Raw genomic sequence first — 27,987 nt, 5'->3', positions numbered from 1 at the left:
TTCTGAAGGAAAAGTCCCGGGTGGAGTCGAGTGAGAGCAGACACATTGTTGGAGGACAGAGGACACCACCTGTTGAACGGCAGCGGTCTGGTTTCAATACACTTTTTATTCGCTTGTTTTTCCTCTGAGAGTCTCAGAGTCCGAGCCTTCAGCATGACGGACACTCTTTTACCAAACGGCATCAAAGAAGGCAGAGGAAACAGCAGTCATTTCAGAAAGGTGAGTTTTGTTTGTCGTCTCTGTGGTAACAACATGCACAGCTCGCGGTATATATCCGTTTACGTCACGTAACGTGACGCTGACAAGGAGCACATTTTAAGCGTTGAAAGTGGGGAAAAATGACTTTAGCTTGCTGTTAGCTTACTGTTTGTGACATGTTTACGGCTTGACTGGAGCTTTTTAAATGTTTCGTATTTTCGGTGACTGTCTCGGTGCATTGCTAGCATGCAAAAGGGGACGAAGCAGTCTTCACCAGATATTAGCCCAATTTTAACGTCACTTTTACACGCCATTAACTAACGTAACCTGTCGTTATGCTATCGGACCACAGGACGTTAGCATAGTCCTAGACCTAAGTGACGGTAACTGACGAGAGAAGCTATGTTTTGCTAATGGCTTCGACACAATAATTAATTAAATTAATCAAAGGTGTATATAAATCACCACATGGAGAAAACTTCAACTTTTTGTCATTTTATTTTTAGAAACGGTATAGTCTCAAATGTAGCACAACAAATGCTGCAGCTCCTGATGTGTCACCAACAGCAGCAGAAACCTCAGCACTGTCAGCTTCAGCTGTCAGTGTGTGTGTGTGTGTGTATGTGTGTTTTACTCAAAGAATAGCTGTATCTCCTGCAGTTACTGATAGTAACAGAGACTATGAGGTCAGTGACCAAACATCCCATAATCACCATCATCAGATTGACAGGTGTGATGGTGATTGACATTTAACAGGAAGTGTTGTGTGTGAGATAAAAAGCTTTGATGAGACGCCTGCTAAACTAAGGTCAGATTAGCCTCCCGCCCTTAGGTAATCACAACAAATAGCTGCTGTGTTTTAAGGGAACATTGTAAGGCCACTAAAGCCCCGACCTTTGACCTTTTTTATTGATTAACTGTATCTTACAGCTTCAGCATCAGCTAAATGATTAAATGTACATGTTAGTGCCAGGTTATCTAAATTGATCAGATAAGAGAAGTGTTTTCCCTGCCGGTGTTTGTGTTGAAGTTGATGCCTTTTCATCATGTAAATGAGTATGCTGCTGAGCTATCATTATCTAGTAATTAACATGTAATGCTCCGGGACCAGCACAGAAACCTCTCCAACCAGTTTTAAGTTTCACGTAGCTGCGACTGTAACATTTCCAAGAGCTGTGAGTTTGTCTAGTTTGAGGCTATGGGAAAAGCTCTTGGCAGTGGTTGAGTGATTATCTAATGCGTTTTTACCGAGCTCCCGGTCTGCCATGCGGCAAAGGGTTTTCATAGACGAGCTTGTTTGGATGGGCATCTGAACAGGGCCTTTGTGTCTTTCAGTCCCCCCGAATCCCCCTCTGAACGCTGTCTGGATTTAGGCTCTGTGCTGCACTTCCTGTGTCTATAAAAAAAAGTCAGTGGGAGCCAGGGTCTGGCTCTGCCATTAGACATGATGGTAGAGCGTAGAGCCTAACACCTCAATCACATCCTTTATTACTGTAACTCACATTGTAGATCCTGTCTCATCAGGTGTCCATCCCTCTCTACATTTACTTCGTCTTCTGTATTTCCAAGTGTTGAACACTCTTGAGTCTTTGTACTCATTGCAGAAACCCTTCTCAGTAAAACAAAAAAAAAAGCTCTTGCACATTAGCAGAAACCACAACGCAATGAGTTCTGCGTTCTCATTCTGTCATGTTAAAGGGATTTGCAATTTGGAAACTTTTTGGTCAAAATTTAAGCAAGTGGAGCCAAGACGATCTTTGCTTCCATTTTTCCTGTGTACCCTCCTCCTCTTGGGCGAAAATGAGTTTAATGATTTACAAGGCCTCACTGAAGCTCCGGGGAGCTGTTGTGGTTCAGGGCTGCCGTCCACGGTTTCACCTCACCAGTGGGCTGAGCTCCGACTGGACGGATGCTGGGTGGAAAGATGGCAGGGCAAAAAGCCGAATCGGCATGATTCTCCTCCTTGTCCTCCGCGGCCAACGAGAGCATTGACGTAGCATCTGGCCCGAGGCCGTCCTTCAGCCAGACCACAGACACAAATTGACAACATGTGTCCTGGTTTCAGAAACCAGACTAGCTCCCTCAGCTTGGAAACACATTTGTATTCTCTTAGCAGGGTTTGTATTGGAAAAAGACAAATGAGAGATTCAGCTGCGATCGAATATTGTCTTTCACCGTACTTCTCTGAATATATAGATGTCTTTCTCCAGATTGAATGAAGCACACCCCCTTTTGAGTGAGCTGTCAAAGCGTCCCCTCGGTAATTGGAGTAGATTCAATGTCAATTAGGGAACATACATGAATTCAGCTTGACGTTCACCTCATCGTGATGAGGCGTGAATATTGAGGTACTGAACACATTCTGTAAGTCCATCCGACCAACTGTCCCATGAACCATGAAGCTCTACATGTTATTTACGAAGCCTCGGTTATACAACAGCCAAATGATTGGCTGTTTGATGGATATGATAACGGACAGGACCGTCTTTGTGTTTTGCTGTAATGAAGTATTTTGTGCGCTCGCGGAGAAAGTCTGTACTGTTTGAGTTTGCCAGAGAGTAGGAGGGGTTCAATTCCCTGAGTGGTCCAGTGGGTTAGCTAAGGGCTCCCTTCCATGTGTCACTTGATTTAATGTTGAGCTGTATGACTTTTTTCCCCCCAAGCATTAAGGCAGACAGATAAGCTGGAGATCATCAAGTTGGCACTGTCAAACAATGTCCAAGACAATCGGAAACACAAAAGTCCTAATGTCTCTAAGCAGAAGTTGTGGTATCGGACCATCTGTACTTCTTGATGATGAGACACGATGTAATGCTCACCGATCAGCTGATTAGAGTCGTGTTGCTACGTCAGTGTCAGTGTAATCACTTAGGAATGCCAGCATGGGTTGAAGTTTCACTATGTGCTACTTATTTGAAATGGAAACAGAACATACTGCTATGGTTACTATCAACCACGAGCCACTCCCTTGTTCTTTACTCAAACATGCGCCTCAGTTTGGATGTAATGACTGACGTCACAACATACTGACATAAGTCCATGCCCTCTCCAGTCGCATATGCCCACGGCCTCGACCTGCTGTCATTCTAAGAATAGCTACATTGTGTAATTAAGGAGGCGCTCATTTGTGTAAATGGTTAATCATTACACTCTCAGGTCACTGCAGTGTTTGGGCAGGAACACCCGGGTGAATGCAGTGGAGTGATTATAGAGGAAATGGAATGTCAAAGGTGACCCATTGGACCTGACGTGTTGAAATTTGTATTTGGGAAGGACACCGTCACTGCTTACTCATCTTACAGGATGTCTCTTTGGATGAGAGCATCAGCAACATGACTCAGATGTACATGTACAAGCTGGGACAGGTGAAGAACACAACTGCGCTGACTGACTTTAATGAATAAAAACAATCCCATGTGTCCCAAGTTGAGGACTGTAAACTAACAGGTTTTACTGAGCCGACTGGTTTCTGAGCGTCATGCTGCTCTGCTGTGAGTCAGCCAGTATGAATGTCTAAGGGCCGTTTATCTGCGCTGGTATGAGTGACAGCCTGTTGACTTCGTGAGGCTGGGACACTTGTGGTTGTGATAGGGACAAAGGCAGACAGTTCAGCCACACACTGGCCGAGTGTAAACACAGAGTCGGAGCATGTGTTTGAGCTGAGCACAGTACAACACGGTGCAGCTCCCTCCACACCCAGTTTAGGTAAATTTTTACCGTTACTTCAGGGAAGAAAGCCAAATGTACAAAAAATGTTGACATCAGAGGAACGTTCAGAGAAAATGCTGTCTAGCAATTTAGTACTTTGATAAAATAATAATATCTTGCCAGCTCTGTGGGAGGGAATTGACGTTTCTGGGTGAAAGTTTTAAGAACAAACCTGTGAACCTGGTCAGTTTAGTCCCCGACTGATATCGTGATATATTCTGATTTAACAAACTGACCTGATATAAATGAATATAGGTTAAAGTAGAACAGATTCTGAATGACTTGAAGGAAATAAAGGATCTATTTTAAGATTGAATAAGCGTAAATATTGCGGAGTGCAAATTTTTCTTGATGCAAATGCAGTTTTTGTTTTCCCACTTTTAACACAAGATATAATCTTCTGCTGACATGTTTGTTCCTGCATCTCCTTTTCTCAGGGTTGTAACCCGTTCGCCCAGACCGGACGAAGCAAACTGCAGAATCAGCGAGCCACTCTGAACCAGCAAATCATCAAACAGATGAGGATGAGGGCCGGAGCTGAGAACCTGCTGAAGTAAGAACTAAACACCCGCATGCATACTGTACATTTGTGTCTGCTTAATGTGTCGACTCCCTACAATGTGGATTATTCTAGTGGAAAGTGTAGGATGGTTTGGACTCAGTTAGGCATTTGTTGTGAAAGCCAGCTGTTTCTTAAGGTTCTCTCTGTGTTCAGATGTGTCATTCATCTGTCTGTATTGCTAGTCGGTTATGTGCTGTATGTGAACTCCAGGTGGACTGTTGATGTTGAGACAGACTGGCTTCATCACATTCATTGTTCTCTCATCCGTTGTCATGAATTCTTGGTGAGACTTAAGACAACAGAAACTAATAGGTAACAGTCTTGAAGAGGAGCAGAAAACAAATAGCTATTGTCATACGTGGTTTAGAAGAAACCTCAGAATAATATATGTCTCCATTTTAAAAATACATGAAGAAATGTCTTCTTCCTGCGGAAATACTTGTTCTTGTAGCATTGAATGGCATAATCTCAGCAGGTACAATGCAGCAGAGACAAATTAGGAAGTTTAGTGACCTTTACTTAGTCTGGCTGTGGGGCTTCTCCTTACAAAAGGCTATCTTTCAGAATCCCTGTGTCTTTTCAGGAATATGTCATGGTGTCACTTGTCAAATTAAATCTAGGATTATTTTCTGATATTTTTACTGTAAAGAAAGCTTCAAGCCAGGCTGGAGCTCCGCTCCACCAGTGGAGAAGTCCTACATGTTTACACAGTTTGTACTGTATGCTTAAGGGCCTTCCATTGCACGTAAACAGCTGTGCTGTGTGCACAAGAGTTCAACCTTCCCTCTATTACGTTTGTTATTATCTTCTGTGGCCTTCATGGCAAATGCTTCAGACGGGCTATAAAACATAGGTGACATCAGAAATAGTTTTTTTTTTTTTAACTTGTCCTGTAATTAGTCTCGTTTTGACAAATAATTTTTTTTTTTTTTTTTATCTTCCAAAAAGGTCAGTGCTTGGCCTGGCCTGTGTAAACTGCAGACAGAGGCTTCAGTTTCTTAGCTGACATTTTGGTTCATCATTGTTTTATTGTTAGTATTTAAATGTAAGGCCATCATATCTGAGGAGTACATTTTTGGAGCTCGAGAATTTTTTTTCTATTTTAAATTGCTGAGGGTAAGAGAGAAGGACAGTGCATTTTCTATATTTTATATATCCAATCTGGGTCTTCCCTGAACGTGTTTTCAATGTAAAACCACCCAACCTGCTGTACTGGACAAAAGGTCTGTCAACAGCTTGCTGCCTGGTGAGACAAAATTAGGAGATAGAAAAACTCTAGAGTCATCTTATTATGACATTTTAGTGAATTGTAGATGATCTACAGGGGAAAAACCGCCCAGAGTTGAATAAAGCGATTCCAGAAATGGAATATTATAAGCTTCATAAAAGTAGTGTTTATTATTGCAGGCTCACTGTATTGGATTGCATTAAGATATACAGCTCTTTTTGTTACTGTGTCCACCTTCTGTTCTGTGTGGAATTTGGCAAAAGGATAACGTCCCCCACAGAAAAGGTTAGTGAACTGTAAGGGCCTGCTATTAATAAACAGGTCCTGTGGTATCTTCTGAGGCACCGAGTCTGGAGAAACAAAAAGGTACAGCGGTGCACCTTTTCTCCGACAGAGTGGAGCCTCAACTTCCCCCACTGGGATTCTCGGATCAACTCTCTTTCCGTTTGTGTTAAGATAAGTCTGGTCAGGGAGGATACTGCTGTGTGTGTGTGTGTGTGTGTGCTTGTATATGTGGATGTGTCCATTAGGTCTGTCTAAGCCTACTGTCAGCCTCAGAGGCCTCCACATTCCTCTAGTGCTTCACATCGTCTGCCCAGCCAAGGCCAGGGGCAAATGGACTCTCTCTGTGTGTGTGTGCGTCTTTACTAGCCCAGCTGCAGCACAGGGAATAGTCTGGATGCATTTTTTAGTTTCAGGTATGCACTAAGCTCTTTTTTAATTTATGGTCATTTGCAGTCTGACTGTACCTGTGATCTTCCATCTGTGTGTGGATAACAGGGTTTCTGTGGTTCTCCTACCTATTTACACCATCCACCTGGCTTGTCATGTCAAAAACAGATTTGCATCAAATAACAAACTTTAAAAGAAAAAATATTACAAAAAAAACAGCATAAAAAGATGTTATTAAGAGAGTTTAGTTTGGGTCATTATGACCTATGAAGAATCTAAATCTGTGTGTGTGTGTGTGTGTGTGTGTGTGTGTGTGTGTGTGTGTGTGTGTGTGTGTGTGTGTGTGTGTGTGTGTGTGTGTGTGTGTGTGTGTGTGTGTGTGTGTGTGTGTGTGTGTGTGTGTGTGTGTGTGTGTGTGTGTGTGTGTGTGTGTGTGTGTGTGTGTGTGTGTGTGTGTGTGTGTGTGTGTGTGTGTGTGTGTGTGTGTGTGTGTGTGTGTGTGTGTGTGTGCCTTTTTCTCATTTGGTGCCGTCAATCTTTTTCCACCTTTTTATTTTGTTCTGCATTCCTCTCTCTATCAGCAACAGGTGGAGTCATTCTAGTCAGACCAGTTCTCTCTCCTTAACCTCCTCTGACTTGGGTTTGAGAGTTCATGGTTTAGCTGTTTTTCAAACTTTAGAAATTTCCCTCAGAGTCACAGAAGACGATACAACAGCTCCTCATTATAAGTAAACTGAACTTCATGTGTCACAGCGGTGGACTGCCCTTTTAAAGCTTGATATGTAATACATCGTAATTATCTCTGTCAACGCCAATCATCATCATCAGAACCGGATATCCGTCTTCTGATGAAAAGCTTTGAGGAAAAACGCAACATACTGTCAATCTGCCAAAAACATATAAAAACAGTCCTTCCAGGAAAGAGGACGGGGGGGACTTCAGTGTAACCACACTTGCTGGTTTACAGTCTCGTTCCCACGCTCTGCGGGACGATATTAGATATTAAATTAGATATTAATAACAGCCTCTGGGTTGGCGAGCTGGCATCTATTCTGCCCAAACCACAGCACCTCCACCTCCTCCATCCTGATGGCTTCCCCAGGCCAGACCTCCTCAAAATCCCTTCAGCAGGCCAAAAGGAAGTGATGCTAAGCCGGGGTTGACCTCCTGGTTATGTTCCAATGAATCGAGACCAAAGTGCAGAGTGAACCAGATTTAAAGAAGACTCCATTGATTCCCTAAAACGTTTTGATGCGTGCTCCATTTTAATGAAAGGTTGCGTTATTTTGTTTAACAGAGTTTGGGTCATTTACGGTCATAACAACTTTTTCCCTAGATATCATAGTACTAATGGTTTGTTAGTGCTTAGGCCAAATGATCCATGTGTCACAAACTTTGCTAACTTTGAAAATCCCCCATTTCCAGTCTCTGTCTCTGAAAATGTCAATGGCAAACATGCCAAAACAAAGAGAGCCATGGAAAAAAAGAATAAAATCAGCCATTAAAGACTAAACGTTAGCAGAAACCTAGTTTGTCTGTTTCACTTTTAGCTTAACTGATTACCTTTAAACTCCTGCCTGCCAGTGCTTCTTCACAGCTCACCATTCTTGTTAAAAGATCACTTCCTCTGTAATTACAGGGTAGAGAGAGAGAGACCAGCTGACAGGCAGACAGACAGTAAACATCTCTAGAACGAGTTTGGGGTTGGTGTGTGTGCGTGTGGATGTCTTCCTTTAGTTACGAATGTTTTAGGATTCACTGTAAAACACAGATAAGGATAAAGTGAAACCGTGTGTGTGTGTGTGTGTGTGTGTGTGTGTGTGTGTGTGTGTGTGTGTGTGTGTGTGTGTGTGTGTGTGTGTGTGTGTGTGTGTGTGTGTGTGTGTGTGTGTGTGTGTGTGTGTGTGTGTGTGACCTCGTATCACTATGGATGCATCACAAACGGACAATGCATGATAAATTCTGCTTTACAAAGGATCCAACCACTTTGTCTTTGTATACTAACACACACGCATATTATTACAACCTTATCTCTGCGGTGCAGTGAGCCCTAACCCCTTGTGCGCACACACACACACACAGTCAGTGTAATGCGCTAGTCTTTACCCACCTCAACATAAATAACGTACAGTATTCATACACGTGTACATGATGAACCTTTTGTTTACATAAATGTACAACAAATAATATTGAAATGTGGTGGACCTCTGACCTCCGACCTCTCCAAGTTGTGCGATCACATTGCATTTGTACTACACAGGGATCGCAACTGTGATTCATAGATCTTGGTAAAGCTGCTGTGTGCTGGAGGGTAAATCAAGTGCACAGCAGGGCACAGTGACGCAGGTCTGTGGTCCAGAATAGCGGGGGAGGCAAGCTTGTTTTAATAATCAGCTGCAGGAACGTTTGGCTTCGTCAGAGTGGATAATAACATGGCTGACAATTCTTTTCTTCTTTTTTATTTCAAACATTTCGTGACCCTTTTGCGTCTTTTAATTTTTTGTTTCACTCCAATCTGTAGGGCTACGTCCAACAACAAGGTGAAAGAGATGGTTCTGCTGGAGTTGAGCTACGTTAACTCCAACCTGCAGCTGCTGATGGGACAGCTGGAGGGACTCAACAGCTCAGTGGAGGTGTACCAGGACACCCAGTAAGTCCAAGTGTTTCTGCTCCCTCTTTTGCTACTACTGATTCCACTACGGCCACCGCTGGTGCAATATGTGAGCTACTTCTAAGTGACGAACATCTCCATAAAAAGGAAGAAATGTCGACACCTGCCATACAGGCTTGTTCAGGGCATTAGTGAAATGAAGATAAAATACAAAACATAGCTATTCTGCGCTGCTGGTTTAAAATCACCAATAAAAATGACATGCGGGTTTGTTCCGCCAGTAGCAATGCATCCGCAGGCAATACAATGTAATTACTTGCATATTAGATCAATTAAAAAGTTATTACTTTCATGCTGACACCCTGTGATGAGGCTATTAAATAGATTGCATGTTAAATACATGCATAGCAGCCAGAGCTTTCCAGGGTTGACACCTGTGACCTATGCACCAGTGCTCTCTTCACATAAGGACACCATTGACCCAACAATATTAAACCTTAATGTGAAACAAAATCTAATTCTAATTTCCAAAGAAGTGAGGATTTGTCAAAGTAATCCCAGTTTACAAATAATCTGCAGATCTGAATCTCAGACCAGGATGCATACAGAAGAAGAATAACACAGACACAGAGTGTTGACTGACAGCCAACAAGAGACTGATCTGGCTCTGATACTCTGTGGTTAAGTCATCATGAATTCTTCCAGGTGAAAGACACTCGATGACAGAGAAGCAGAGAAGATTGGTATATGGTGGAAGGAGGAGGCCTGTTGAAATACATAAAGACAAAGTGCATGAGTTTATTGTTGTTGAACTGGACCGGCTGGTTTTTGTGATACAATGCACGCGGCAACAAGGAAACTATGAGCTGAATTTGCATGCAAACTGAGACAAGTGTCTGATTCAAAGCTTCTCTCAGTCGGTCTGATCATAGTGTGTATTGGCGTGAGTGACAGTGATAGCTTCTGGTGTTTTCTTTATTCAAAGACGAGCCAAGTTTATGCGCTGTGGATGACAATACAGTATGTATGCTATGAGGATACAGTCAACAGTTATTTAAAAAAAAAAAGGGGTAACTACTAACTAACAGCAAGGCAAGAACATGCAATATTTGACCTACTGCTGAAAATGGACACGAGGGTGACTCACTATCGCCTCCTGAGGTACAGGTGGTATTACATGACAGGACAGGCTGGGGCTACTCAGTGAGACGTCTGATCTCAGTAGATATCTCTGCAGCACAATACATAGATGTCTTTGACATTAAGTCAACACTGCAACCTCTTCACGTTCTGTTGGTGGCGTTAATTCATTCATTAAATGTTTTAAATGGAAATTCTGTCCAGATCTTACACATTGCACCCTTAAACTATGGTGCCTCGTGAAGGACCGCACTTGGTTGACTGAACGCAAACACTACAGTGGCGGGAGCTCAATTTTAGAGATAATAAAGGCGATAATGGATTTCCATCACGGACATAACACTTTCAAATATAAAGTCATGAGACAGTGTTGTTAACAGGATTTCTGATGATTTAAAGGCTCTCGATTGAAGCATTTCTGCTTCCAGGTGGCTCTTCTTATTGAGAACACTTGAGACCGCCATGAACCATCTGCCCAGGCGCGCGCACACGCACACGAGTGAACAAATGCACTATACACATGCTATTAAGACTAAACCTGCACTACCCATTCATAGAGGCGCACATGAGGAAATACCAAAATGCATATACATATACACCTCAAGCATGTGTGATCCACACACTATAAAAAAACATGTATGATGCCTATATTGATTACCATTCGTACACAAACCACAACACACTTCTGTAGAGGATGCTATGTTGCCCATGACAACAAATCACAACAGAGTGAAGAGAAAGGGAAGGAGATCGTGGAGGATTGTGGGTAATGGGTTGTTGTATGGTGGTAACTATGGTACCAGTTCTGAGGATCATTGACGGATGTGTTTTTTTTCCAAAGCACCAAGCTGCTACTATCAGGCTGTTTCTTTTCATCCTAAAAACATTTATTCGTTTTTTTTTTTAATGAGCTACATTAAATCTGCAGATGACCTAAAACCCTAAATAACAATTTTCATAATTACATGGAAGTGGACAAAATGCAACAGCTGCCTCTCGGTACAATCTTAAGGCCCAAGTGTCCCAAGTGTCACATGGGCTCAGACGGGCTCGAGTGTGGGAACATTCAGCCTCTCACCAGCCTCCTTGGCAGGCTCTTAAAGAAGCACCTGCTCCATCCATAGACAATAGGCATGCTGGGAAACTACCATCAGCTGGCCACCATTGTCCGTTTTTAAAAGAAGACTGAGCTTGTGCACGGTCCAAAGTGGTCACGTCAACACATTCACACCAGCGGATCTACAAAAGGCCAACACATACAGGCGGACAGGTAGCATGCACGTGGGAATATTGGATATGTTGAGAAAGTCTGAGCAGGTGTCTCAGTGGGACGACATTGTGTAGAGGCACAATGGAGAGTTCCACCTCTCAGCCTGAAATACAACCTCGGCCTTAAGCACGGAAACAAAAACAACTCTCCTCGCCTTTTCGAGGCTATTCCCATGCACGCCGTCCTCTGAATAGCCCCTCTCTGAGGTTACATCTCACACAGACCAGATTCAGCTGCTTCTAGCATGAGGTAATGCACGACAGAAAGCACACTATATGTGACGGGTGCAGCACGCTTGCTGCACATGACGTTAGTGACCCACTTCAACCGCCCCATGAGAATAATAACAGCTGCTCACTTGCTGTATCTTGACAATCTTATCATCGCCTCTTATCCATTAGCACTTTGTTGAAAAACATGCTTACTATACACATTCATGAGTGTGATATTCCTTCAGTGTCACTCACAGTACCAACATGTTACTCGTGCTGTGATGTAGTAAATGTTTGTTTGGTTGCTGTGCGTAATGTTCTTGACCTGGACAGCAAGCTGAACTTACTTAGACTTTCTGAATCAGCACAGCAAAAGTGCTGACGAGTGAAAAGATAGACGTCAGCACTACCGGACGCTACATTAAAGTATGATCACAATTTCTTAAATTTGTTTTGATTGCTGATCAATGCTAATGAATAAGAATAAATTAACTGTAAAAAAAAAAAAAAAAACATTTATTTGTTGCAAACCATAACATGTCGTTTATGTATTACACAACTGAGATATAGGGAGTTTCAGAGGTGCTGCTAGGTTGATTTATTTATTTTTTCTACCTTTGGAAAGAGCCGGGCTAGTTTCCCCCACTGCTTCCAGTCTTTATGCTAAGCTAAGCCAACCCTGTCTCCTTGCTCTCCTTTCATATTTAATTGGCAGACACGAGAAGATGTTTTTTTTATGTTACTACGGGCAAGAAAACAAATAAGCGTACTTTCCAAAATGTGCAACTTTTCCTTTGAAGCAGACTCACACTGTGGCTAACTTACACAAGCCACCACTCAACTCCTGTGGGAGCCGAAGAGGCCAAGAAGCCAGAAACATGTCGGTCTACTGTGTAGCAAAACAAAACAACTCTAGATGCAGAGTTTTGATGTTCAGTAAAGGGCTTAAGGGCCGTAGCTAAAACCAGAGTTTCGCTTGACTGCTGTGGCGATGGTCGTCTGTTCCATGTCATGCACACTGACACTTACACGGTGAGTGGGAAGGTGTGTGTGTGTGTGTGTGTGTGGGGGGGGGAGTGAGCTTGTGAGAGGCTTTCAACATTTCAGATTCTCTGCAGAACAGATAGCCCCCCCCCCCACCCAACGCCCCTCCCCTCTGCCAAACCAGCGAAGAGACCAGAGCGATCTCATCTACGAGTGCTAATGGATTACACTGCAGCCTGTTACTGATGAATGAGCTTTTCTGTGATTCACGGAGCCAGTATGCCAGAGGAATGCTGCCTTATCGTCAAGTGATGAATGAGTGTGTAAGGTGTTGTTTTTCCGAACCCTGTGCTTTTGACGTCTTGCATGCAGGGAAAAGGCTCTGCCAAATCTCTGATTCCTTTCATGGAAGGAGTCCTTATTTAAAATAGGTTTGGGATAACAACACCACGGGGACTTGTTCGTGTTGGAACTGAAGTTTGGGCTGCTGTTGCCCTCTTTGGAAGTTTGAAGAATAAAATGCTCAGCAAATCCAGAAGCTACCCAAGCTTGTTTTTTTGTTTTTTTAAAGGGCAATTTATTTAGTAACACCTCACTCTCCTGCTTTCGGAAGGGGGAGTTTTGTTTTTTCTTTCTACCAACTCTGTCTGATCGGCAGCAGGTATCTGTCAGGTTGTACTTCCTCCGCTCTGATAACAAGCTGAACCTGCTTTCCATCTGTCAGCAGCTAGGACCTCCAGGTTCACACAGCCAGAAAAAAACTCTATTTGCTTTTTGGTCGGTAAAAATAATAGGAGGTAAAGAGCCTGCTCGTTAGCATTACTGAAGCAGGGCTGCAACTCCTCAATGATTTATCAACAGAGAGATGTGAGGCTTTACAACACGAGGAGACGTGGGGGCCCCATTCACCTTTAAATCCTAATTCCTAAAGTGTCTGCTTACAGCACCATCTGTCTAATCCTGACTTCCCCTCTATGAAGCTACACTAAAGATTTGATGTAAATGTACATTTTCTCAGGTACCAAAGCCGTCGCTGGTGTGATCCTGGCACTGCACATTATGTATATTCATTATAATCTGACATTGTTATTGTCGTGATATCCCTAACAAGGCTGGGTCTGTTGTCAAAGGGAGTTTCTTGTTGCTTGATATCTTGCACCACACCTTAGAGCCTGCTTTTGTTCAGCATTGACCTATTATTGTATCAGTGGTTTGCTGTTTGTCCGTGCGTACATAAATCACATTAAGATAAGCACTGCATTGTCCGTTTGTATGTAAAGTTCTGCTGTATTGTCAGCATTTACTGACTTATTGTCCTTGTTGCAAACCTCAAATATATTTCCTTTTATGTGTATTGCATTGAGCATATGATGACTGATCATGATATCTTTCTGTTTTGCTCACAGGGAAACGGCCAACATCCCCCTCATTGCTCTGGGTCTGAAGGAGACAAAAGACATTGATTGCTCCACTATATTCAAGGTACAGAAGCAACAATTAGAGCTTCACCACGCCACCCTTTGATTATAGCAAATGTGTATGAATATTTGACATTCTGAATTTACTATTTTGATGTGATGCAGGCATTTTGACTTCAATATTTTCCTGAAAGTAAAAATCCTTTAGCTTTAGTGAAATTTTGGAGCAAAGAGATACAGAATACTGTGATGTTGTTAAACTGTGTTTCTATAATAATCATAATCTGCTTTAATGGCCAGGTATGATTTCACATACAAGGAATTGGTGTTGTTTTTAGTATGTTTCATGCTAAGATAGCTCTTTGATGTAAGCAACAACTCTCTGAGCTCCAAAGAGCTTAAAGGATTCGTTCTCACCTGCATGTCTTCATCATCAAATAACCAAAATTGCCATTTTTCTTATATGTCAAGGAGAACATTCTCAAAGACCCTGTTAGCATAAACACAGACGTTATGAACAAGGAGGAATAGCTATCCTAAATTGAAACTAGCCAATAGTAACAGGACAGAAATATGCAGATAAAGGGTTATAAATACTGATAATTAACATTCATCAAATATGGACCACATTGGCAGTCAGTGTTTTCAATACTGTTTTCCTTGAAAGTCTCCTTTCATGAAGTATTTGGGTCACATTGTCTGCGCCCTCCACTCCAGCTACTACATTATGTTTGCCATTTATTTGTTTAGGAATTATAAATCATCCGACCATAAAATGTTTTGTCTTGTTAACCAAAGTGGGTCAGTAGTTATTGGGAGGACTATTAGAGCTATCATGTAGCTGTGTCCCAATGCGGGGAGGCTCTCTATGTAAATGTCCTGATGATACTTTTACAGGGCCATGCATCCTGTTCTGGTTTGTGGGCAAGAATCGTGAGACTGTGCAACTTAATGAGCACGTTAATGCTGCTCTACTCATTGACTGTAATCGCACCGACCTTAGTCTTAATGACTGGCCGGCTCTGACAGAATGGCAGCGCTCGCCAGCCCCACTTGGCACTGCTCAGTCGGACGGGACTTCTGTGTGCAGTTAGGAATGATGCGGCAGAGTGGATTAGCTGTGAGAGTAGCCGGCCTGTAACCGAAAGGTCACAGGTTTAAGCACTAGAGCACTCCCCAACTACAAGCCAGGAAAATGTTGTATTGAGATGTTGAGTTGTTTTTGATTCTGACAGGACTTCATCTTGGAGCACTACAGTGAAGACGGGAACAGTTTTGAAGAAGAGATTGCTGACCTGATGGACCTGCGACAGGTAGTGTACACACAAAGTCTGATCTGACTTTATATTTTATATTTCTGATACGTGGCTTTTTTTTTTTTACTCTAGTAGCCTCCACAATATAAAAATAATAATAATAATAATAATAATAATGACAATAAAAGACCACTACTTTCAGTAAAAAAAAAAGGTTTTTGCTGTGATTTAGGTGGACTGATCCTTTAAACAACAACAACAGAGTAAACAAAGTTTACCATCATTGCAGACTGTATCAGATCTCTTTACCTCCATGTTCCTAGGCCTGCAGGACGCCAAGTCGAGACGAGGCCGGGGTGGAACTGCTGGCAAAATACTCCAGCCATCTCCCTCTGATGGAAAGCCGATTCTTCCCCCCAACCCGCCAGACTGGCATGTTCTTCACCTGGTACACACCAATGATTACTAATTAACACCAACTTTTTAAGAGCAATTATCAGAATGCACTACATGAAATTCTTCATAGGATATTGGTTTACAAAACAAATAACATCAACAGTACCTTAACTTCCGAACCCTAAACGGAAAGGCAACAGGTGAGGTTATGTGAGAAGTGATAAAACGGGGCTTATTAAGCAAAGAATATTATGAAGAAAGCTGTGCTGCTCTTTAATCTAGCTGCCTTGAGCCCCTACACCGGGGTTTTCCAAAGCCGTAGAGCTTAAAAGCCAAAAGCTCAGTCATTTTACATCCTTAAATCCATGGATCAACTGGTATATCTCTGCCAGAAGACGCCAGGCTGTGCTTTGTCTCATAGGAGAGATGCATAATAATGACTGCAGCGTTTCAATTTTGGTTTCACCTTCCTGCTGCATTTTGCACCTGTTACAAGCAGATTAGAAATTCTATTTAGAAAGGGAGCGAGAAGACCGGTGGTCTACATGAGCAGACATTGTCCTAACTGTCGATTTTTTTTTTTTTTTCTTTTTTTAATATTTTAAACTCAAGAATGTCTGAATGAAGCACACAGATTATTTATTTATTTTAGCAATTTTAGCATCTAACCCCTAATTGACTTCATGCTAAATGCATGTCATTAAGAAAGAGACAATGGAGAATATTGGCTTAAAGGCTTAAACCCTCACAACGTTTTCGGTGTGATGTAGAGTTTTCACAACACATTGTGGCATACAGGCTTTTATTCCTCCTGTATTTACCTGTTCAATTCCTGATTCTGAGACTGTTTTGATTCCTGCTTTACCAAAATATATAGTGACAACTTATGCCCTCTTTCCTTCAGGTACGACTCCTTCACAGGAGTGCCGGTGTGCCAACAGAACATGTCCCTGGAGAAGGCCAGCATCCTCTTCAACATGGCCGCCATCTACTCTCAGATCGGTACCCGTAGTAACCGACAGACGATAGCCGGCCTGGAGGAGGCCATCTCTTCCTTCCAGAAAAGTGCAGGTAGGAAAAGATAGGAGTCATAAACTGGTTCAAACAGATACTACAGATACAACACTCTTTTCTTTATTTCCTGAGACCAGGCTTATCTGTGATCCCACGTGATCTCTGCTTTCAGTAGTTCAAACGAGGGAAATAATGTGAGAAACTAAGCTGAAATGCTCCCATTGTAAGAAACAAGTGATCGAAGTAAAGAGAGGAAGAACAACAAAGACAGGAGAATGGTTACTAAACAATGAAGACGACACCTTAATTGTTTGTTCTTTTAAACATGTAATATGTAAATCAGCCTCTCCCCTTGCAGACATTTCCTAAGAACCTTGCCATTAAAAAGGCACACACTGTTTCCTGGTATGAACACAGCCTTATTTTCATAATGTGTGCCAGCCTCCACCCTCTGACTTCTGCTCCATGACGAAGAATGAATGCTGTTGATGTCTCTCTGGCTTCTTGTCATGTGGCTGAGCTCCAGAGGAGCACCCATCATACGAACTGGTTTCCCAACCCTCTGAGGTTTCAGGAAGCTCGGACAAGTCTTGATAGAATTATGACTTGGCAGTATGAGGAGTGTTGAAGTATAATTACAGCTCTGAAGAGGCCATGTCTTTGATGATGTTGCTTTGATGGCTATAATTTAGGATTCTACTAAGTAAAACAATTATGTTGTTATGAGGAACATTTTTACCAGTGTACAGGGCCCGCAATAAACTAAGCTGGGAGGTGATAGGCAGGGATGCTATCTGTAGAAGGGCTGCTGCGGTGCCCTTTACCCAGGGACACGGAAGAGGCTTAGAGGATGGGAGGAGCCAGCCAACAATGGCAGAACCTTAGACGAGGACTAGCGAGGCAGTGCTCTGTTATTAAGTTGTCTACATCTCTCTGCTGCGAGGTTATTGATCTGTAAAATAGGAGGGGAAGCGTTCTCAGTTGGAATGCAGATGGTCTTGTTGCTTCCATTGAACATGAAAAACTAATTTAAGAAGGTTTGTGTCTTGGCTCAACATTAAAGGCGCACACAGACGTTGAGCCCGCTGCCAGCACTGGATACTGTAGTAACAGCAGCATGCCCTAGGAAAGGAAGAAGTAGATGCTCTGACTAACTGGATCACTTAATTCTCTGCATGGAACCTTTTAAAACATCTGTATAAGACCGTGTGTCAGTAATTGCGGTTAATGTACCAGCATGCTGAAGTCATTTTGTGGACATGCAAACCATATGCTTCTCCCAAATAAACTATCTGAGTTCATTTTCCATGAATATTCACTGTTACCCTAACCCTTAACTGTACTATCAGTACAGCACTACTACTTGTAGTACCAACTACCACTTTTAGAGTAACTCGTTGAGGGGCTACGTTTCATAATAAAGAGCTAGACAGAATGCACAAAAACAATCTGAAATTATCATTAAGATGTTAGTTGCAAATGAGATATTCTGCTGGGATTACATGAAAGGGCCTTTTGTTATTTACTAACTTCACTATAGAGATAATGAAGAAAAAAGACATGTAATTCCCTGTCTTAAAGAAAAAAAGGGTCTTAAAATCACAAACAAAACACAAACAATTAGAAAGTCCCATTAATCAAATTATAACGCTCACCAAATGATCTTTAGTTCAGATTGCCAGACAAGCTGAGAAAGTCTAGGTACAGAAAATAAAATGAATAGTTTGGTTCCGAGCTGTGCTGACTTCTCGTTCTCCCCCAGGAATCCTGAACCACCTGAAGGAGACATTCACCCACACTCCCAGCTACGACATGAGCCCAGCCATGCTCAGTATGTTGATCCGGATGATGCTTGCTCAGGCTCAGGAGTGCCTGTTTGAGAAGACTGCGCTGCCTGGAATCCGAAACCAGTTCCATTCCCTCATGAAAATGGCCCAGGAGGCTGCAAAGGTAAAAGGCAGTAAAGACACACACACACACACACACAGTCCTCGCATCATTTAGGCAGTGTATTGTTTCTTTCGCTGTGGATATACTGTAGGCAAAGTAATAATGTCACCGTAGTCTGATTCCTCACTTCTGATCAGTGCTTTTAATGTCCTCTCAGTAACTTTACCCTCCTTTTCCTGCCAGGTGTCAGAAATCTACGACCATGTCCACCAGTCCATGATCCAGACGCCACTCAAAGACAATGTCCCGTTCTTCTGGTCCACCATGTCGCAAGTCAAAACCAACCACTACCGCTCCATGGCACACTACTTTGTAGCCTCAGCACTCCTGGACCACCAGTGTAAGAAAACCTGAGAGATGTTAATCATTTTCACACAGATTTCACGTGAAAAAAAGAGAAGGTTGAACTGAAAAAAAAGAGATAATGTCACCATGCATCTATTATTTGCTAGTAATTCTATATTTCACAAGCATGCAAGCTGTTATTATTTCTGATGAGAAGCACTACTGTCATAGCAGGACTCTGTTTTTGCAATGCACATAAATTTGCATCTAGTGCACTAGATGCAAATGTTTACATCCACAGTTTGAAACGACTAGTTCTATGGTGTTAGCCTGGCTGTTGGCTGCTAAGGTGTGAACCTAATGCTGGGATTGGTGTAATAAGACTTTTGAACACCCTGGAAAACCTGATCCTTCTCTTAAAGTGCTGTATGGGCCACTGGGTTGGTCATGTCAGATGGCCGGACTGAACCACAGCCAGCCACAATGCTATTGCATAACGGCTATTTAGAGACACGCACACACATCCAAAACCCATGGCCAAGTTTCCAGGAACTCGGTGGCAGAGTGGGAGAATGAGGGGGGAAAGAGAGATGGTTGGAGTGAGTTAAAATTGAGTGGATGTACTGTAGACTGCTGGAGGATTACAGTTATGTAGCCTCGTAATGCTGTGTATAATCAAGTGTCAGAGAGAGCCAGCCGCTGAGTGAGAGACGAGGTGAAGGATGTTTTGTAAGGGAATAAAAACCCTCCAGCATTGCTGTTACTAAGTTAGTGTCATACTGCCTTAGTTCTTGATGGCTTGCCATTATTTTTGACATTGTTGCGGTCTTGTTTTTATAATTTTGCTTTCTTACTACACCTTAACAAATGCACTTTAGGAGAGATTAAATTGAAAACAAAATGCAGCAGATTATATCAAGTTTCCAGTGAACGGTCATAGTTTTTAGCCAGTGCTATGAATGGGGCACGACTGAATGGAGGAACAACGGAGCGAAGCGGCTTTGAGTTTGGCAGCTCATTAACAGATTCCTGCGTGAATGAGGAGAATAGAGCAATTAACAAGGCAGGACAGAGTGAAGATTGCTGTAGCGAACAGATCAACTGCAAAGCAATCACAGCGTTGCATTGTGCCATTCAATAGTTTTCGGCCATTTGTTTTCAGACGATCTTGGTGGGAGAGAACGGTTCAGTCAGTTGTCTATTCATGTTAACATTGATTCTGTCTGTGTGTTCAGTGGGTCTCAGTGACGATGAGGACCAGCAGGAGAAGACGTTGTCGCAGGTCTATGATCGCCTTCCTGAGGGACGCTCTCCTCTTGACATCCTGAAAAATAAAGATGAACGCGAACGCATCGGTAAGAGCGCGCATGTTGGCTGAGTGCAGCTGAAGGCAAATGAAGACAAGAGCACAGTACTGCCAATAACACCAGAACTGACATTCCCTGTTCATCTCTGACCCTCTTCTTTCTCTTTATTCTCTGATTCGCTCCTTCTCTACCCTATCCACTTCTCCTCAATCACCCAATGGTCACTTATTCACCCTCCCCCCCCCCCCCTCCAGGTAAAGCACACATTCGTCGGGCCATACTGGGTCACGAGGAGGCTCTACGGATCTATAGTTTGTGCCATCACTTGAACAAGCTGGAGGTCCTGCAGGACATTTTGGGAGCCAGTCACCAGCGCTCGCTCAACAAGTGCAGCGAAAGTGAAGCCGAGGAGGAGTTCACTGACTACACAGAGGCCCCAGACATCATCTGTGAGTCTTAAATGTTTTTAAATGAGAAGAATTGGAACAATTGTGGCGTTTATTTGAGTCTCTGAGGTGACGGCTATTCTTCCTGTGGTTGACATAGAAACTAACCAGTCACCTCAGTGTCACCACAACAAACACTCCACAAATGACGGCAATGTCAAGCAGGACCAATGTGTTCATTTGTGAGGTTCGTCTCTCAGGAAACGGTTGGTGTATTAAAAAAAAAATAAAAAAGGTTGCAGTGTTTTGTAGCACACCTGCTGCAATCAGCTGTGATAAGTAACATTTCTTTCAGGTACAGGTGATGTAATGTTTACACTGCTAACTCCCTGTCCGCTTCTCTCAACATGGCACCAGTTGAAATGGGGTTGTGACAATAAACAGTGTAGAATAACAGCTGTTTTTCCCTCCCTTTTTTCCGTAGCTAAAACAGAGCACAAAGCAGAGATGGAGGTTCCCGCAACCACAAAGGTGAAAGTCACAGACTTCTTCCAGAGGCTGGTATGTGGGTTACTAATACTCTTCCACTCACATTGCTGTTTTTCTTGTACATCACGGTCGGTTTATTCATCAAGTGACATGAAATGACTCTGGATTTGTGTTTTAGACATTAGAAGTGCACTTATTCTAGTAACACCCAGAGTGTATTTTTTTTCTTGTCATATCTGAATACAACCAACCAAGGGTGAGTCTCCTGGAGGCTTTGGCACATTTGAGTAGCAATCCAAAGTCTGATCTTGTTTCCAAAGCCTCCTGGACATTCATCCATAGCAACAAATGCACAACTAACACTAACTATGGAGAAAGGGGCTCGGACCATTGCTTTATTGTCATGGTGGTGGAAGGGGGAGGGGCACTGGCATCCTCTGTCACTATAACTGCAATCTTCTGTTTGTGTCCTCGGAAAGAGGCATTCAACTGCGATTCCTTTTTTTTTTTCTCAACTAAGCACAGTTTACAATTACTACAAAAAAAAATTCAATTTCCAGACAAGAAAACAACCATGTATGCAAATGATTGGTAAGGAGGTCAATGGTCAGAGCTGACGTTCCCAGACAACAGAAGGAGTCTCTGTGAATAAGCACCTCTGCGGTTCCTGTTGTAAAATCCAAACTAGTGAAGAGCTAGGTTGGATTTTACAACAGTCTTGGCAACAAGATTCAAATCCTTTTGGAGCCGCAGAGAAAATGAGATTGAAAAGTTAAATCCAGCACAATCTCTCCATCCAATCACCACGGCGACATAATTAAGGGAGCAGGGCGGAGAGGCATCATCTTGCTGTTACATAGGATTTATTGTGGAGGAGAGATTTTCCCATTAGATAAGAAGTGTATTAATAGGAGATAGCTACCAAAAAGTAGGACTTGTTTGTCTTCAATTATACCTAATGTTGAAATGATCAATGGGAAAGTAACTGATGACAGTTTTAAATGATTAATTATTTAAGTCATTTTATAAATATGATTGCTTTCACAGTACAGTTGATTTATCACTTGTGCATCCCTTTCCTTAGAGAACAAAAATGTCTGCCTGAAAAAACTCTCAACCCTTCAAATGTCAGTTTGTCTACATTATTCCACTGTTCTTATGAAACAGTGCATTCAACACAAAGATTGAATGCTAGTGGGGATTAATATGTGTCTGTGATATGTCAATGATAAGCAACAACGCATGCATTGCATCAAACACTGCAGTGACCTATAATACAGCAGAAACCAGAAAAATATATATTGTATTTGGCCCACAGGGAAAACATGAGAAAATAGCTCAGTCGGGTGGACAAAAGTAAAAACTACCATTTTGAAACCCGGTCTCCAAATTGAAAGCATGATTTTACGCTGTAATGGCCGTGGGATCAAAAATGATGGTTTTAATACGTTTCAATGAGGACATCTTTGTCCTTAAGGATCTGAGTGTCTGTATTTAAGCTACACAGTTTATTATATTATAAGAGCTGAGGCTGAACTTCAGCCAAGATGATCGAAAAATTTAAAAGCCGAAAATGTCCCTAGTGATGCATAGAGGTTAATAATTTAATGTATATACAGTATGTCAAGACAAAAACGCTTTAGTGATTTAGGATAATTTAAACGTTTTTATACTAGAGAATTAATCTATTAAATAGAATGAATCGATACAGCCATAGTTTACTCATGCAGCTATAACTGTACAGTATGGAAGATACTACTAAATAGACAGAAGTAACATGTTCAGTGTGTTGAGAATATTTTTTTCACATGCATCTCTTTGTTGAAGAGAACACCGTGAGGTTTGCATGCCCTTTGCCCTTTGCAAAAGGAAATGTGACTGGCCTGATGTAAGAGAGATCGATCGTTTGAGTATAGACAACGGTGGCAAAGGCTGAAACACCTGTGTGGCGTGAATGGCCTACACAGTTTCCTTTAGAGTGGCTGCTTTACGGAATTGACCCGATGTGAAGGATCGTGTTTTCTGAGTTCGCATAACATCCAATCAGACATGTTCGTGAGCCAGCTATGACTTTTGGGTCATCCTACGTCAAAGCCACTTGCTTTGTGCTTCCTGTGTTGACTGTTAAATACCGAGTTACTGTCCCAGTCTAAAGATGTTTAACTAGCCCATCATAGTCTGTCATTGCATTAGTTTAGACATCAGTGACAAACAACTGTTTATTATTTCTAGGGCTGGTTAACATTTTCGATAGTACTAAAGTATAGTAGAGTATATGCCTTTTGCTGCTGCAGTAACCAAGGTAACCGCAGTAAACAATGCTGCTGTATGTGCAGCCTATTAGGGAGAAACACGTCATGATCAGATATAAAACAGTACGCCGACAGGTTCATTTATTTATTCAAAAAGTAAAGAAAGAAAGTAAACATACTATCATAATGTATTATTATAATTATTTTAGTTATTATTATTATTATTCACCATATTGACTCCAGCATCCCCACACTGTCTCCATTCAGGGCCCTCTGTCAGTCTTCTCAGCCAGGCAGCGGTGGACAGCCCCACGGACAATAAAACTTCTCCCAAAAGACAAAGACCTGGGCTTCACCCTGAAAGGAGAATCACCCGTCCATGTGGTTTCGTTGGACCCCCTCTGCCCAGCTGCTGTAAGTTATTTCTTACCTTTCGGATGAACACAGGAAGATCGATCTGCTATTTTGCAGCCAGCATTTGGTTTCAATTAACGTCAGTATGGGATAAAGATAGGCTTGCACACAAACTATGTTCTTTCAAGCACATAAGATATTTCAGGGGGCATGTTAAGTACCTGAAGTGCTGCCAAGTTGAATTTTAACAAAAGCCGTGGTTGCTCAATATTTACTCCCCGCAACAGGATTAACTAGCGGGGAGTGACTTTGTTTGAAGTGGGGGAACTAACCGCTTGAAATTTCATGCTTGTGCCCTGAATATCAAATAAGTTCAAATGTCCCTGTATATGAGAGTCCTATTTGCTCAGAGAACCTTGGATTAGATAACGTAATTCTCTAAACCTAACCAGGATTCAGCTTTAAAGAATGTTTAGAGGTGCTCCCTCCACCCCTACAGTCACTCTGGCTACTAATTTAATTAAGATTCAGAGAGTATTTACTCTCTGCAATCCTTTTCAGTCCGACAGCTCATTGAGAGGTGCTGACAAAGAGCAGAGTATTATCAGGTCCTGCAGGCTATGCAGAGAATCAGATTAGTAGTATTGCATAAGTCTAACTAGACCAGACTTTTTATAACTTTTTAATACTGCATTTACTAGGATTTATTCTGACTGATTCTCCGGATCTGCCTCTGGTGAACACGGATCAAGTTATCAGACAGAAATAGCTGAGCTCATGTAGATAAGACTTCCCACAGCTATGAAATAATGAGCTCTGGTACACACACACACACACACACTCACTCTACCAAGTGTTTGTCCTGCTGTAAAAAAACCTTTGCCAGCAACTAAACCTCAGTGTTTTCTCTACTGATCCCGGCTGCCTCCAGGGTGTTGAAGGAAAGTAGGTGAACCTGACTTGATTGCCATTCAAGTAAACCCTGTTAATATTTACTGTGAGCTGCAGCTTTAGGAAATTTCACTGGCCCTTCTCTCTGACTCCTGCTCTCCCTCTCTGACTCCTGCTCTTCCTCTCTGACTCCTGCTCTTCCTCTCTGACTCCTGTTCTCCCTCTCTGACTCCTGCTCTTCTTCATATGTTTCCAGGCTGACGGTCTGAAAGAGGGGGACTACATTGTTGCTGTGGGCGACACAGATTGCAAATGGATGAGCGTGAGCAATGTGATGCGGCTGCTGAAGGATGTGAACGAGGCGGGGATGGACATCCAGGTGGTCAGCATAATGGACAGCAACCCTCAGATGGTATGCCATGCCCTTTTTCTCTCCTGTCGACTGGACAGCAAAATTGGTCTTTGTATCAGCTGACAAAACAGCACAGTTAGTTTCTGATTTCTCCTTAGTGTTTCTGGTCAAGGTAAATTGCCTGTAAAATTTCACATGAGAAAATCTTTGGATATGATGTAGTGCATAAAACATATATTTGGATTGTGTAGGAAATAGTTCATGAGCCAGTAGCCTAATTATCAGGATAAAGAGCATAAATAATTTACTCTAGACATGCATAGGGTGAAAAGAAAAAGCAGTGTCTGTCAAAAGGCCATCCCATTGTTGTTAGAAAGTGACGTTTGTGATTCTGGGTATTTATTGACATCTGTGTTAAAAGAAAACTTATTAACCCCATATATTGATCGAGGCTGTACAGGGTCCTGACAGGGTCCTGACAGGGTCCTGAGTAACTCTTTGATTGAACAAAAAATGACTCATTATTTCACTGTCAATGTCTCTGTCCAGCCAACCAAGAGTGCCACCTTCTGCGGAAACCTGCCTAAGACCTACTCCATGATTTGTCTGGCCTATGATGATGACGACAAGAAGTCCCGCAAAGTATCCAAGAAGTCATCCTTCCTCAACTTTGGTCTGAAGAACCGGCTTAAGAGCGCCAGCACCCTCAGCCTTCCCACGTCAGCTGAACACTCCGGTGCACTTCCCTGGAATAAGCCTTGTCCCACGTTCCCCAGCTCCAGCTCCTACAACGACAGTGCCCTCTACTGAGCTGGCTGCAGACTTTCTACCGTCTGCAAGCATCGCGCAGTATGCATATTAGGCCAAGTATGGCTATATATAGTGCTGTGTTGTACCCATACTCTAGCTGCTATGATACGCTACCAGTTCCCTTTGGTGTTTCCACTGGAATACTGAGCAGTAGTCTATGTAGCTTGTATGTCACCAGTGTAATGATGACATTTCTGCCAGCTACCTTGGAAATTGGCTGTGCCAAATACTGTCTATAGGTGCCATTGTTGGTACATGGGCGCCTTCCTAGCACAGTATCTGAAATAATCTGGGCTGCACACCAAACATAATGGGAAGTCATTCTGTACCACGCCAGTATGCATACAGCACAGTACAACTGCACTGTGGGAAAAGCATGACAGTTATCATTCCAGTCTCTATACATACACACACACACACACACACACACACACACGCGCGCGCACACAGCACTGAGACAGGCCTCTAAGTTAAACTGTCATCTCAGTAGGTTTTCTTGAAGAAACGCTCCGGACGAATTGAGGGACTCAAAAACAAAGTTCTACAAACACACCCAGCGTCGGTTTCAACTTGGCGGCAAGGGGGTCATTTTATTGTGGCTTAAGCTGTCCCTTGTTAGTTCCATTGTGTACTGACGTAGCTGTGCACTGTGCAGTTATATTCTCTGTGCATCGTCAATACAGGTCGTGTTTCATACGGTATATGTGTAGGATTAGGTTATTGCCACGATATTTGTTGAAATCAGTGGATACTGATTGGTTTTGGGGTTTAAAATACATACATTTTCTAAATAGATATGTAGATATTTGAACCTTGAAATGTTAAAACGGTGACTGAGGGGAAAAACAAATTGTGCTGTGCAGTTGTTTTTGTCTGGGGAGAGTTGATGAATGAAAGTTCTATAAGCTGCTGAAGAAACAAAATCACATGCATACCTTGTATTATTGTCAGTTTTGCATTTTCGAGACAGCCTTTGAGGAATATTGTTTCTGCTGAGTGCCATGCCTGGGACGCAATGTAAATGGAATCATTGGTATCTTAGGTTTGCTTAATGTGCCAGTTATGCCACAGACCAAAATGCCTCCACATCCGCGATGTGCCAGGATGTGCCATTTGCCATCCTGACTCCTCTTACCCAGTTCTGGCCCTCTTTGATCAGTGCTGCTGCCGTCTGGCACTTTGTCCATTTGTAAGAAGAACGTGAGCTGCGTGTCTCTATGTTAATGTGAATCTTGATGTAGTTAAAAGGTTAATTTGTCTCCAGAAGGGAAGAATGTGGGCAGGCCGATGACATTCCTGCATCGTACTTTGAAAGCCGGTCACCCAACAGCGACTTTGATCAAAGCCCACATTCAGGTTTCTGCTATTTGCGTCTACCTGTCATAAACAAAGTCATATCCCACATTTTACTGACACTTTGCAGTGTTGGACTATCTCTTTATCTACAAAGTAGATTATTATACACATTTGATAATCAAATTATTTATGTAATACAAAAATACACACAAAAAATATTTTATATATATATATATATGCCTGTATTTGTAGGTGTCAGAATTAGTTTGTGAATGGTCAAGTTGTGAATTTTTGCACGTTGGATTTCTTGGTTGGTTTCTTGGAGGAATGTATTTTACTAGCCTTGCTTAATCCTTTGGTGAACTATATATATACTGGTACATTTTGTCAATGGAAAGCTATTTTAAAATGTAAATGTTTTTAAACGGTAACACTGAGAAGATGTAGAACTCTTAACTGTCTCTATTTACCTAATGTGGTGTCTTAAGTGCCATTTATGCTCATACTCATGAAGGAAAATGTCAGAATAAGTCTGTAACAAGAAAGTGCAGTAATTAATTGATATAAGTGCTTACAGAGGATTTCACGTGCATCGGGATCCTAAACGCCTTGGTCTATGCAGAGGGTGATGGTACCTGTTCTTCTGAAGGTTTCAGGTTGCCTTCGCTTCGCTCCCTGAACTTTGTACTGCATAGCAACTGTGGTGTGAATGCCTTGTCTGTAAGTCTTTGTGTCATATGTATAAACTCAAATCTCAATAAAAGAAGGGGATAAAACAAATTTTCCTGGATTATTTTTCTTTTTTTTAAATATATACATATATTTGTGGTTCTGTGTATCTCAGTGATTGAAGCTACCAAGCAGGTTGGGAATGACTGCTTGGTAGCAAAATGAAGTTTGAACACAGCCCTAAGTGAGCCAACACACACACTAAGTCAACACTCAT

At 42.3% G+C, this 27,987-nt stretch overlaps 1 protein-coding gene across 1 annotated transcript; it reads left to right on the top strand.

Moving 5' to 3' along the window:
• The first annotated feature begins 23 nt into the window (after positions 1–23).
• Positions 24–27,815, top strand: rhpn2 (rhophilin, Rho GTPase binding protein 2). The gene is made up of 15 exons (XM_076077974.1): positions 24–219; positions 4,344–4,459; positions 8,890–9,018; positions 13,992–14,067; positions 15,239–15,316; positions 15,583–15,707; positions 16,560–16,726; positions 18,432–18,619; positions 18,803–18,959; positions 20,140–20,259; positions 20,466–20,660; positions 21,082–21,158; positions 23,606–23,752; positions 24,840–24,995; positions 25,485–27,815. The coding sequence occupies exons 1-15, from the start codon at positions 154–156 to the stop codon at positions 25,743–25,745; spliced, it is 2,058 nt and encodes a 685-aa protein (XP_075934089.1). The 5' UTR covers positions 24–153; the 3' UTR covers positions 25,746–27,815.
• Positions 27,816–27,987: the final 172 nt, after the last annotated feature.

Source organism: Anarhichas minor, unplaced genomic scaffold (genome assembly GCF_050575085.1).
Source record: "Anarhichas minor isolate MPS153535 unplaced genomic scaffold, ASM5057508v1 ptg000062l, whole genome shotgun sequence".
Taxonomy (NCBI): Eukaryota; Metazoa; Chordata; class Actinopteri; order Perciformes; family Anarhichadidae; genus Anarhichas; species Anarhichas minor.
Note: the sequence above shows the minus strand (reverse complement) of the source record. Positions and strands in the feature narration are given on the sequence as shown.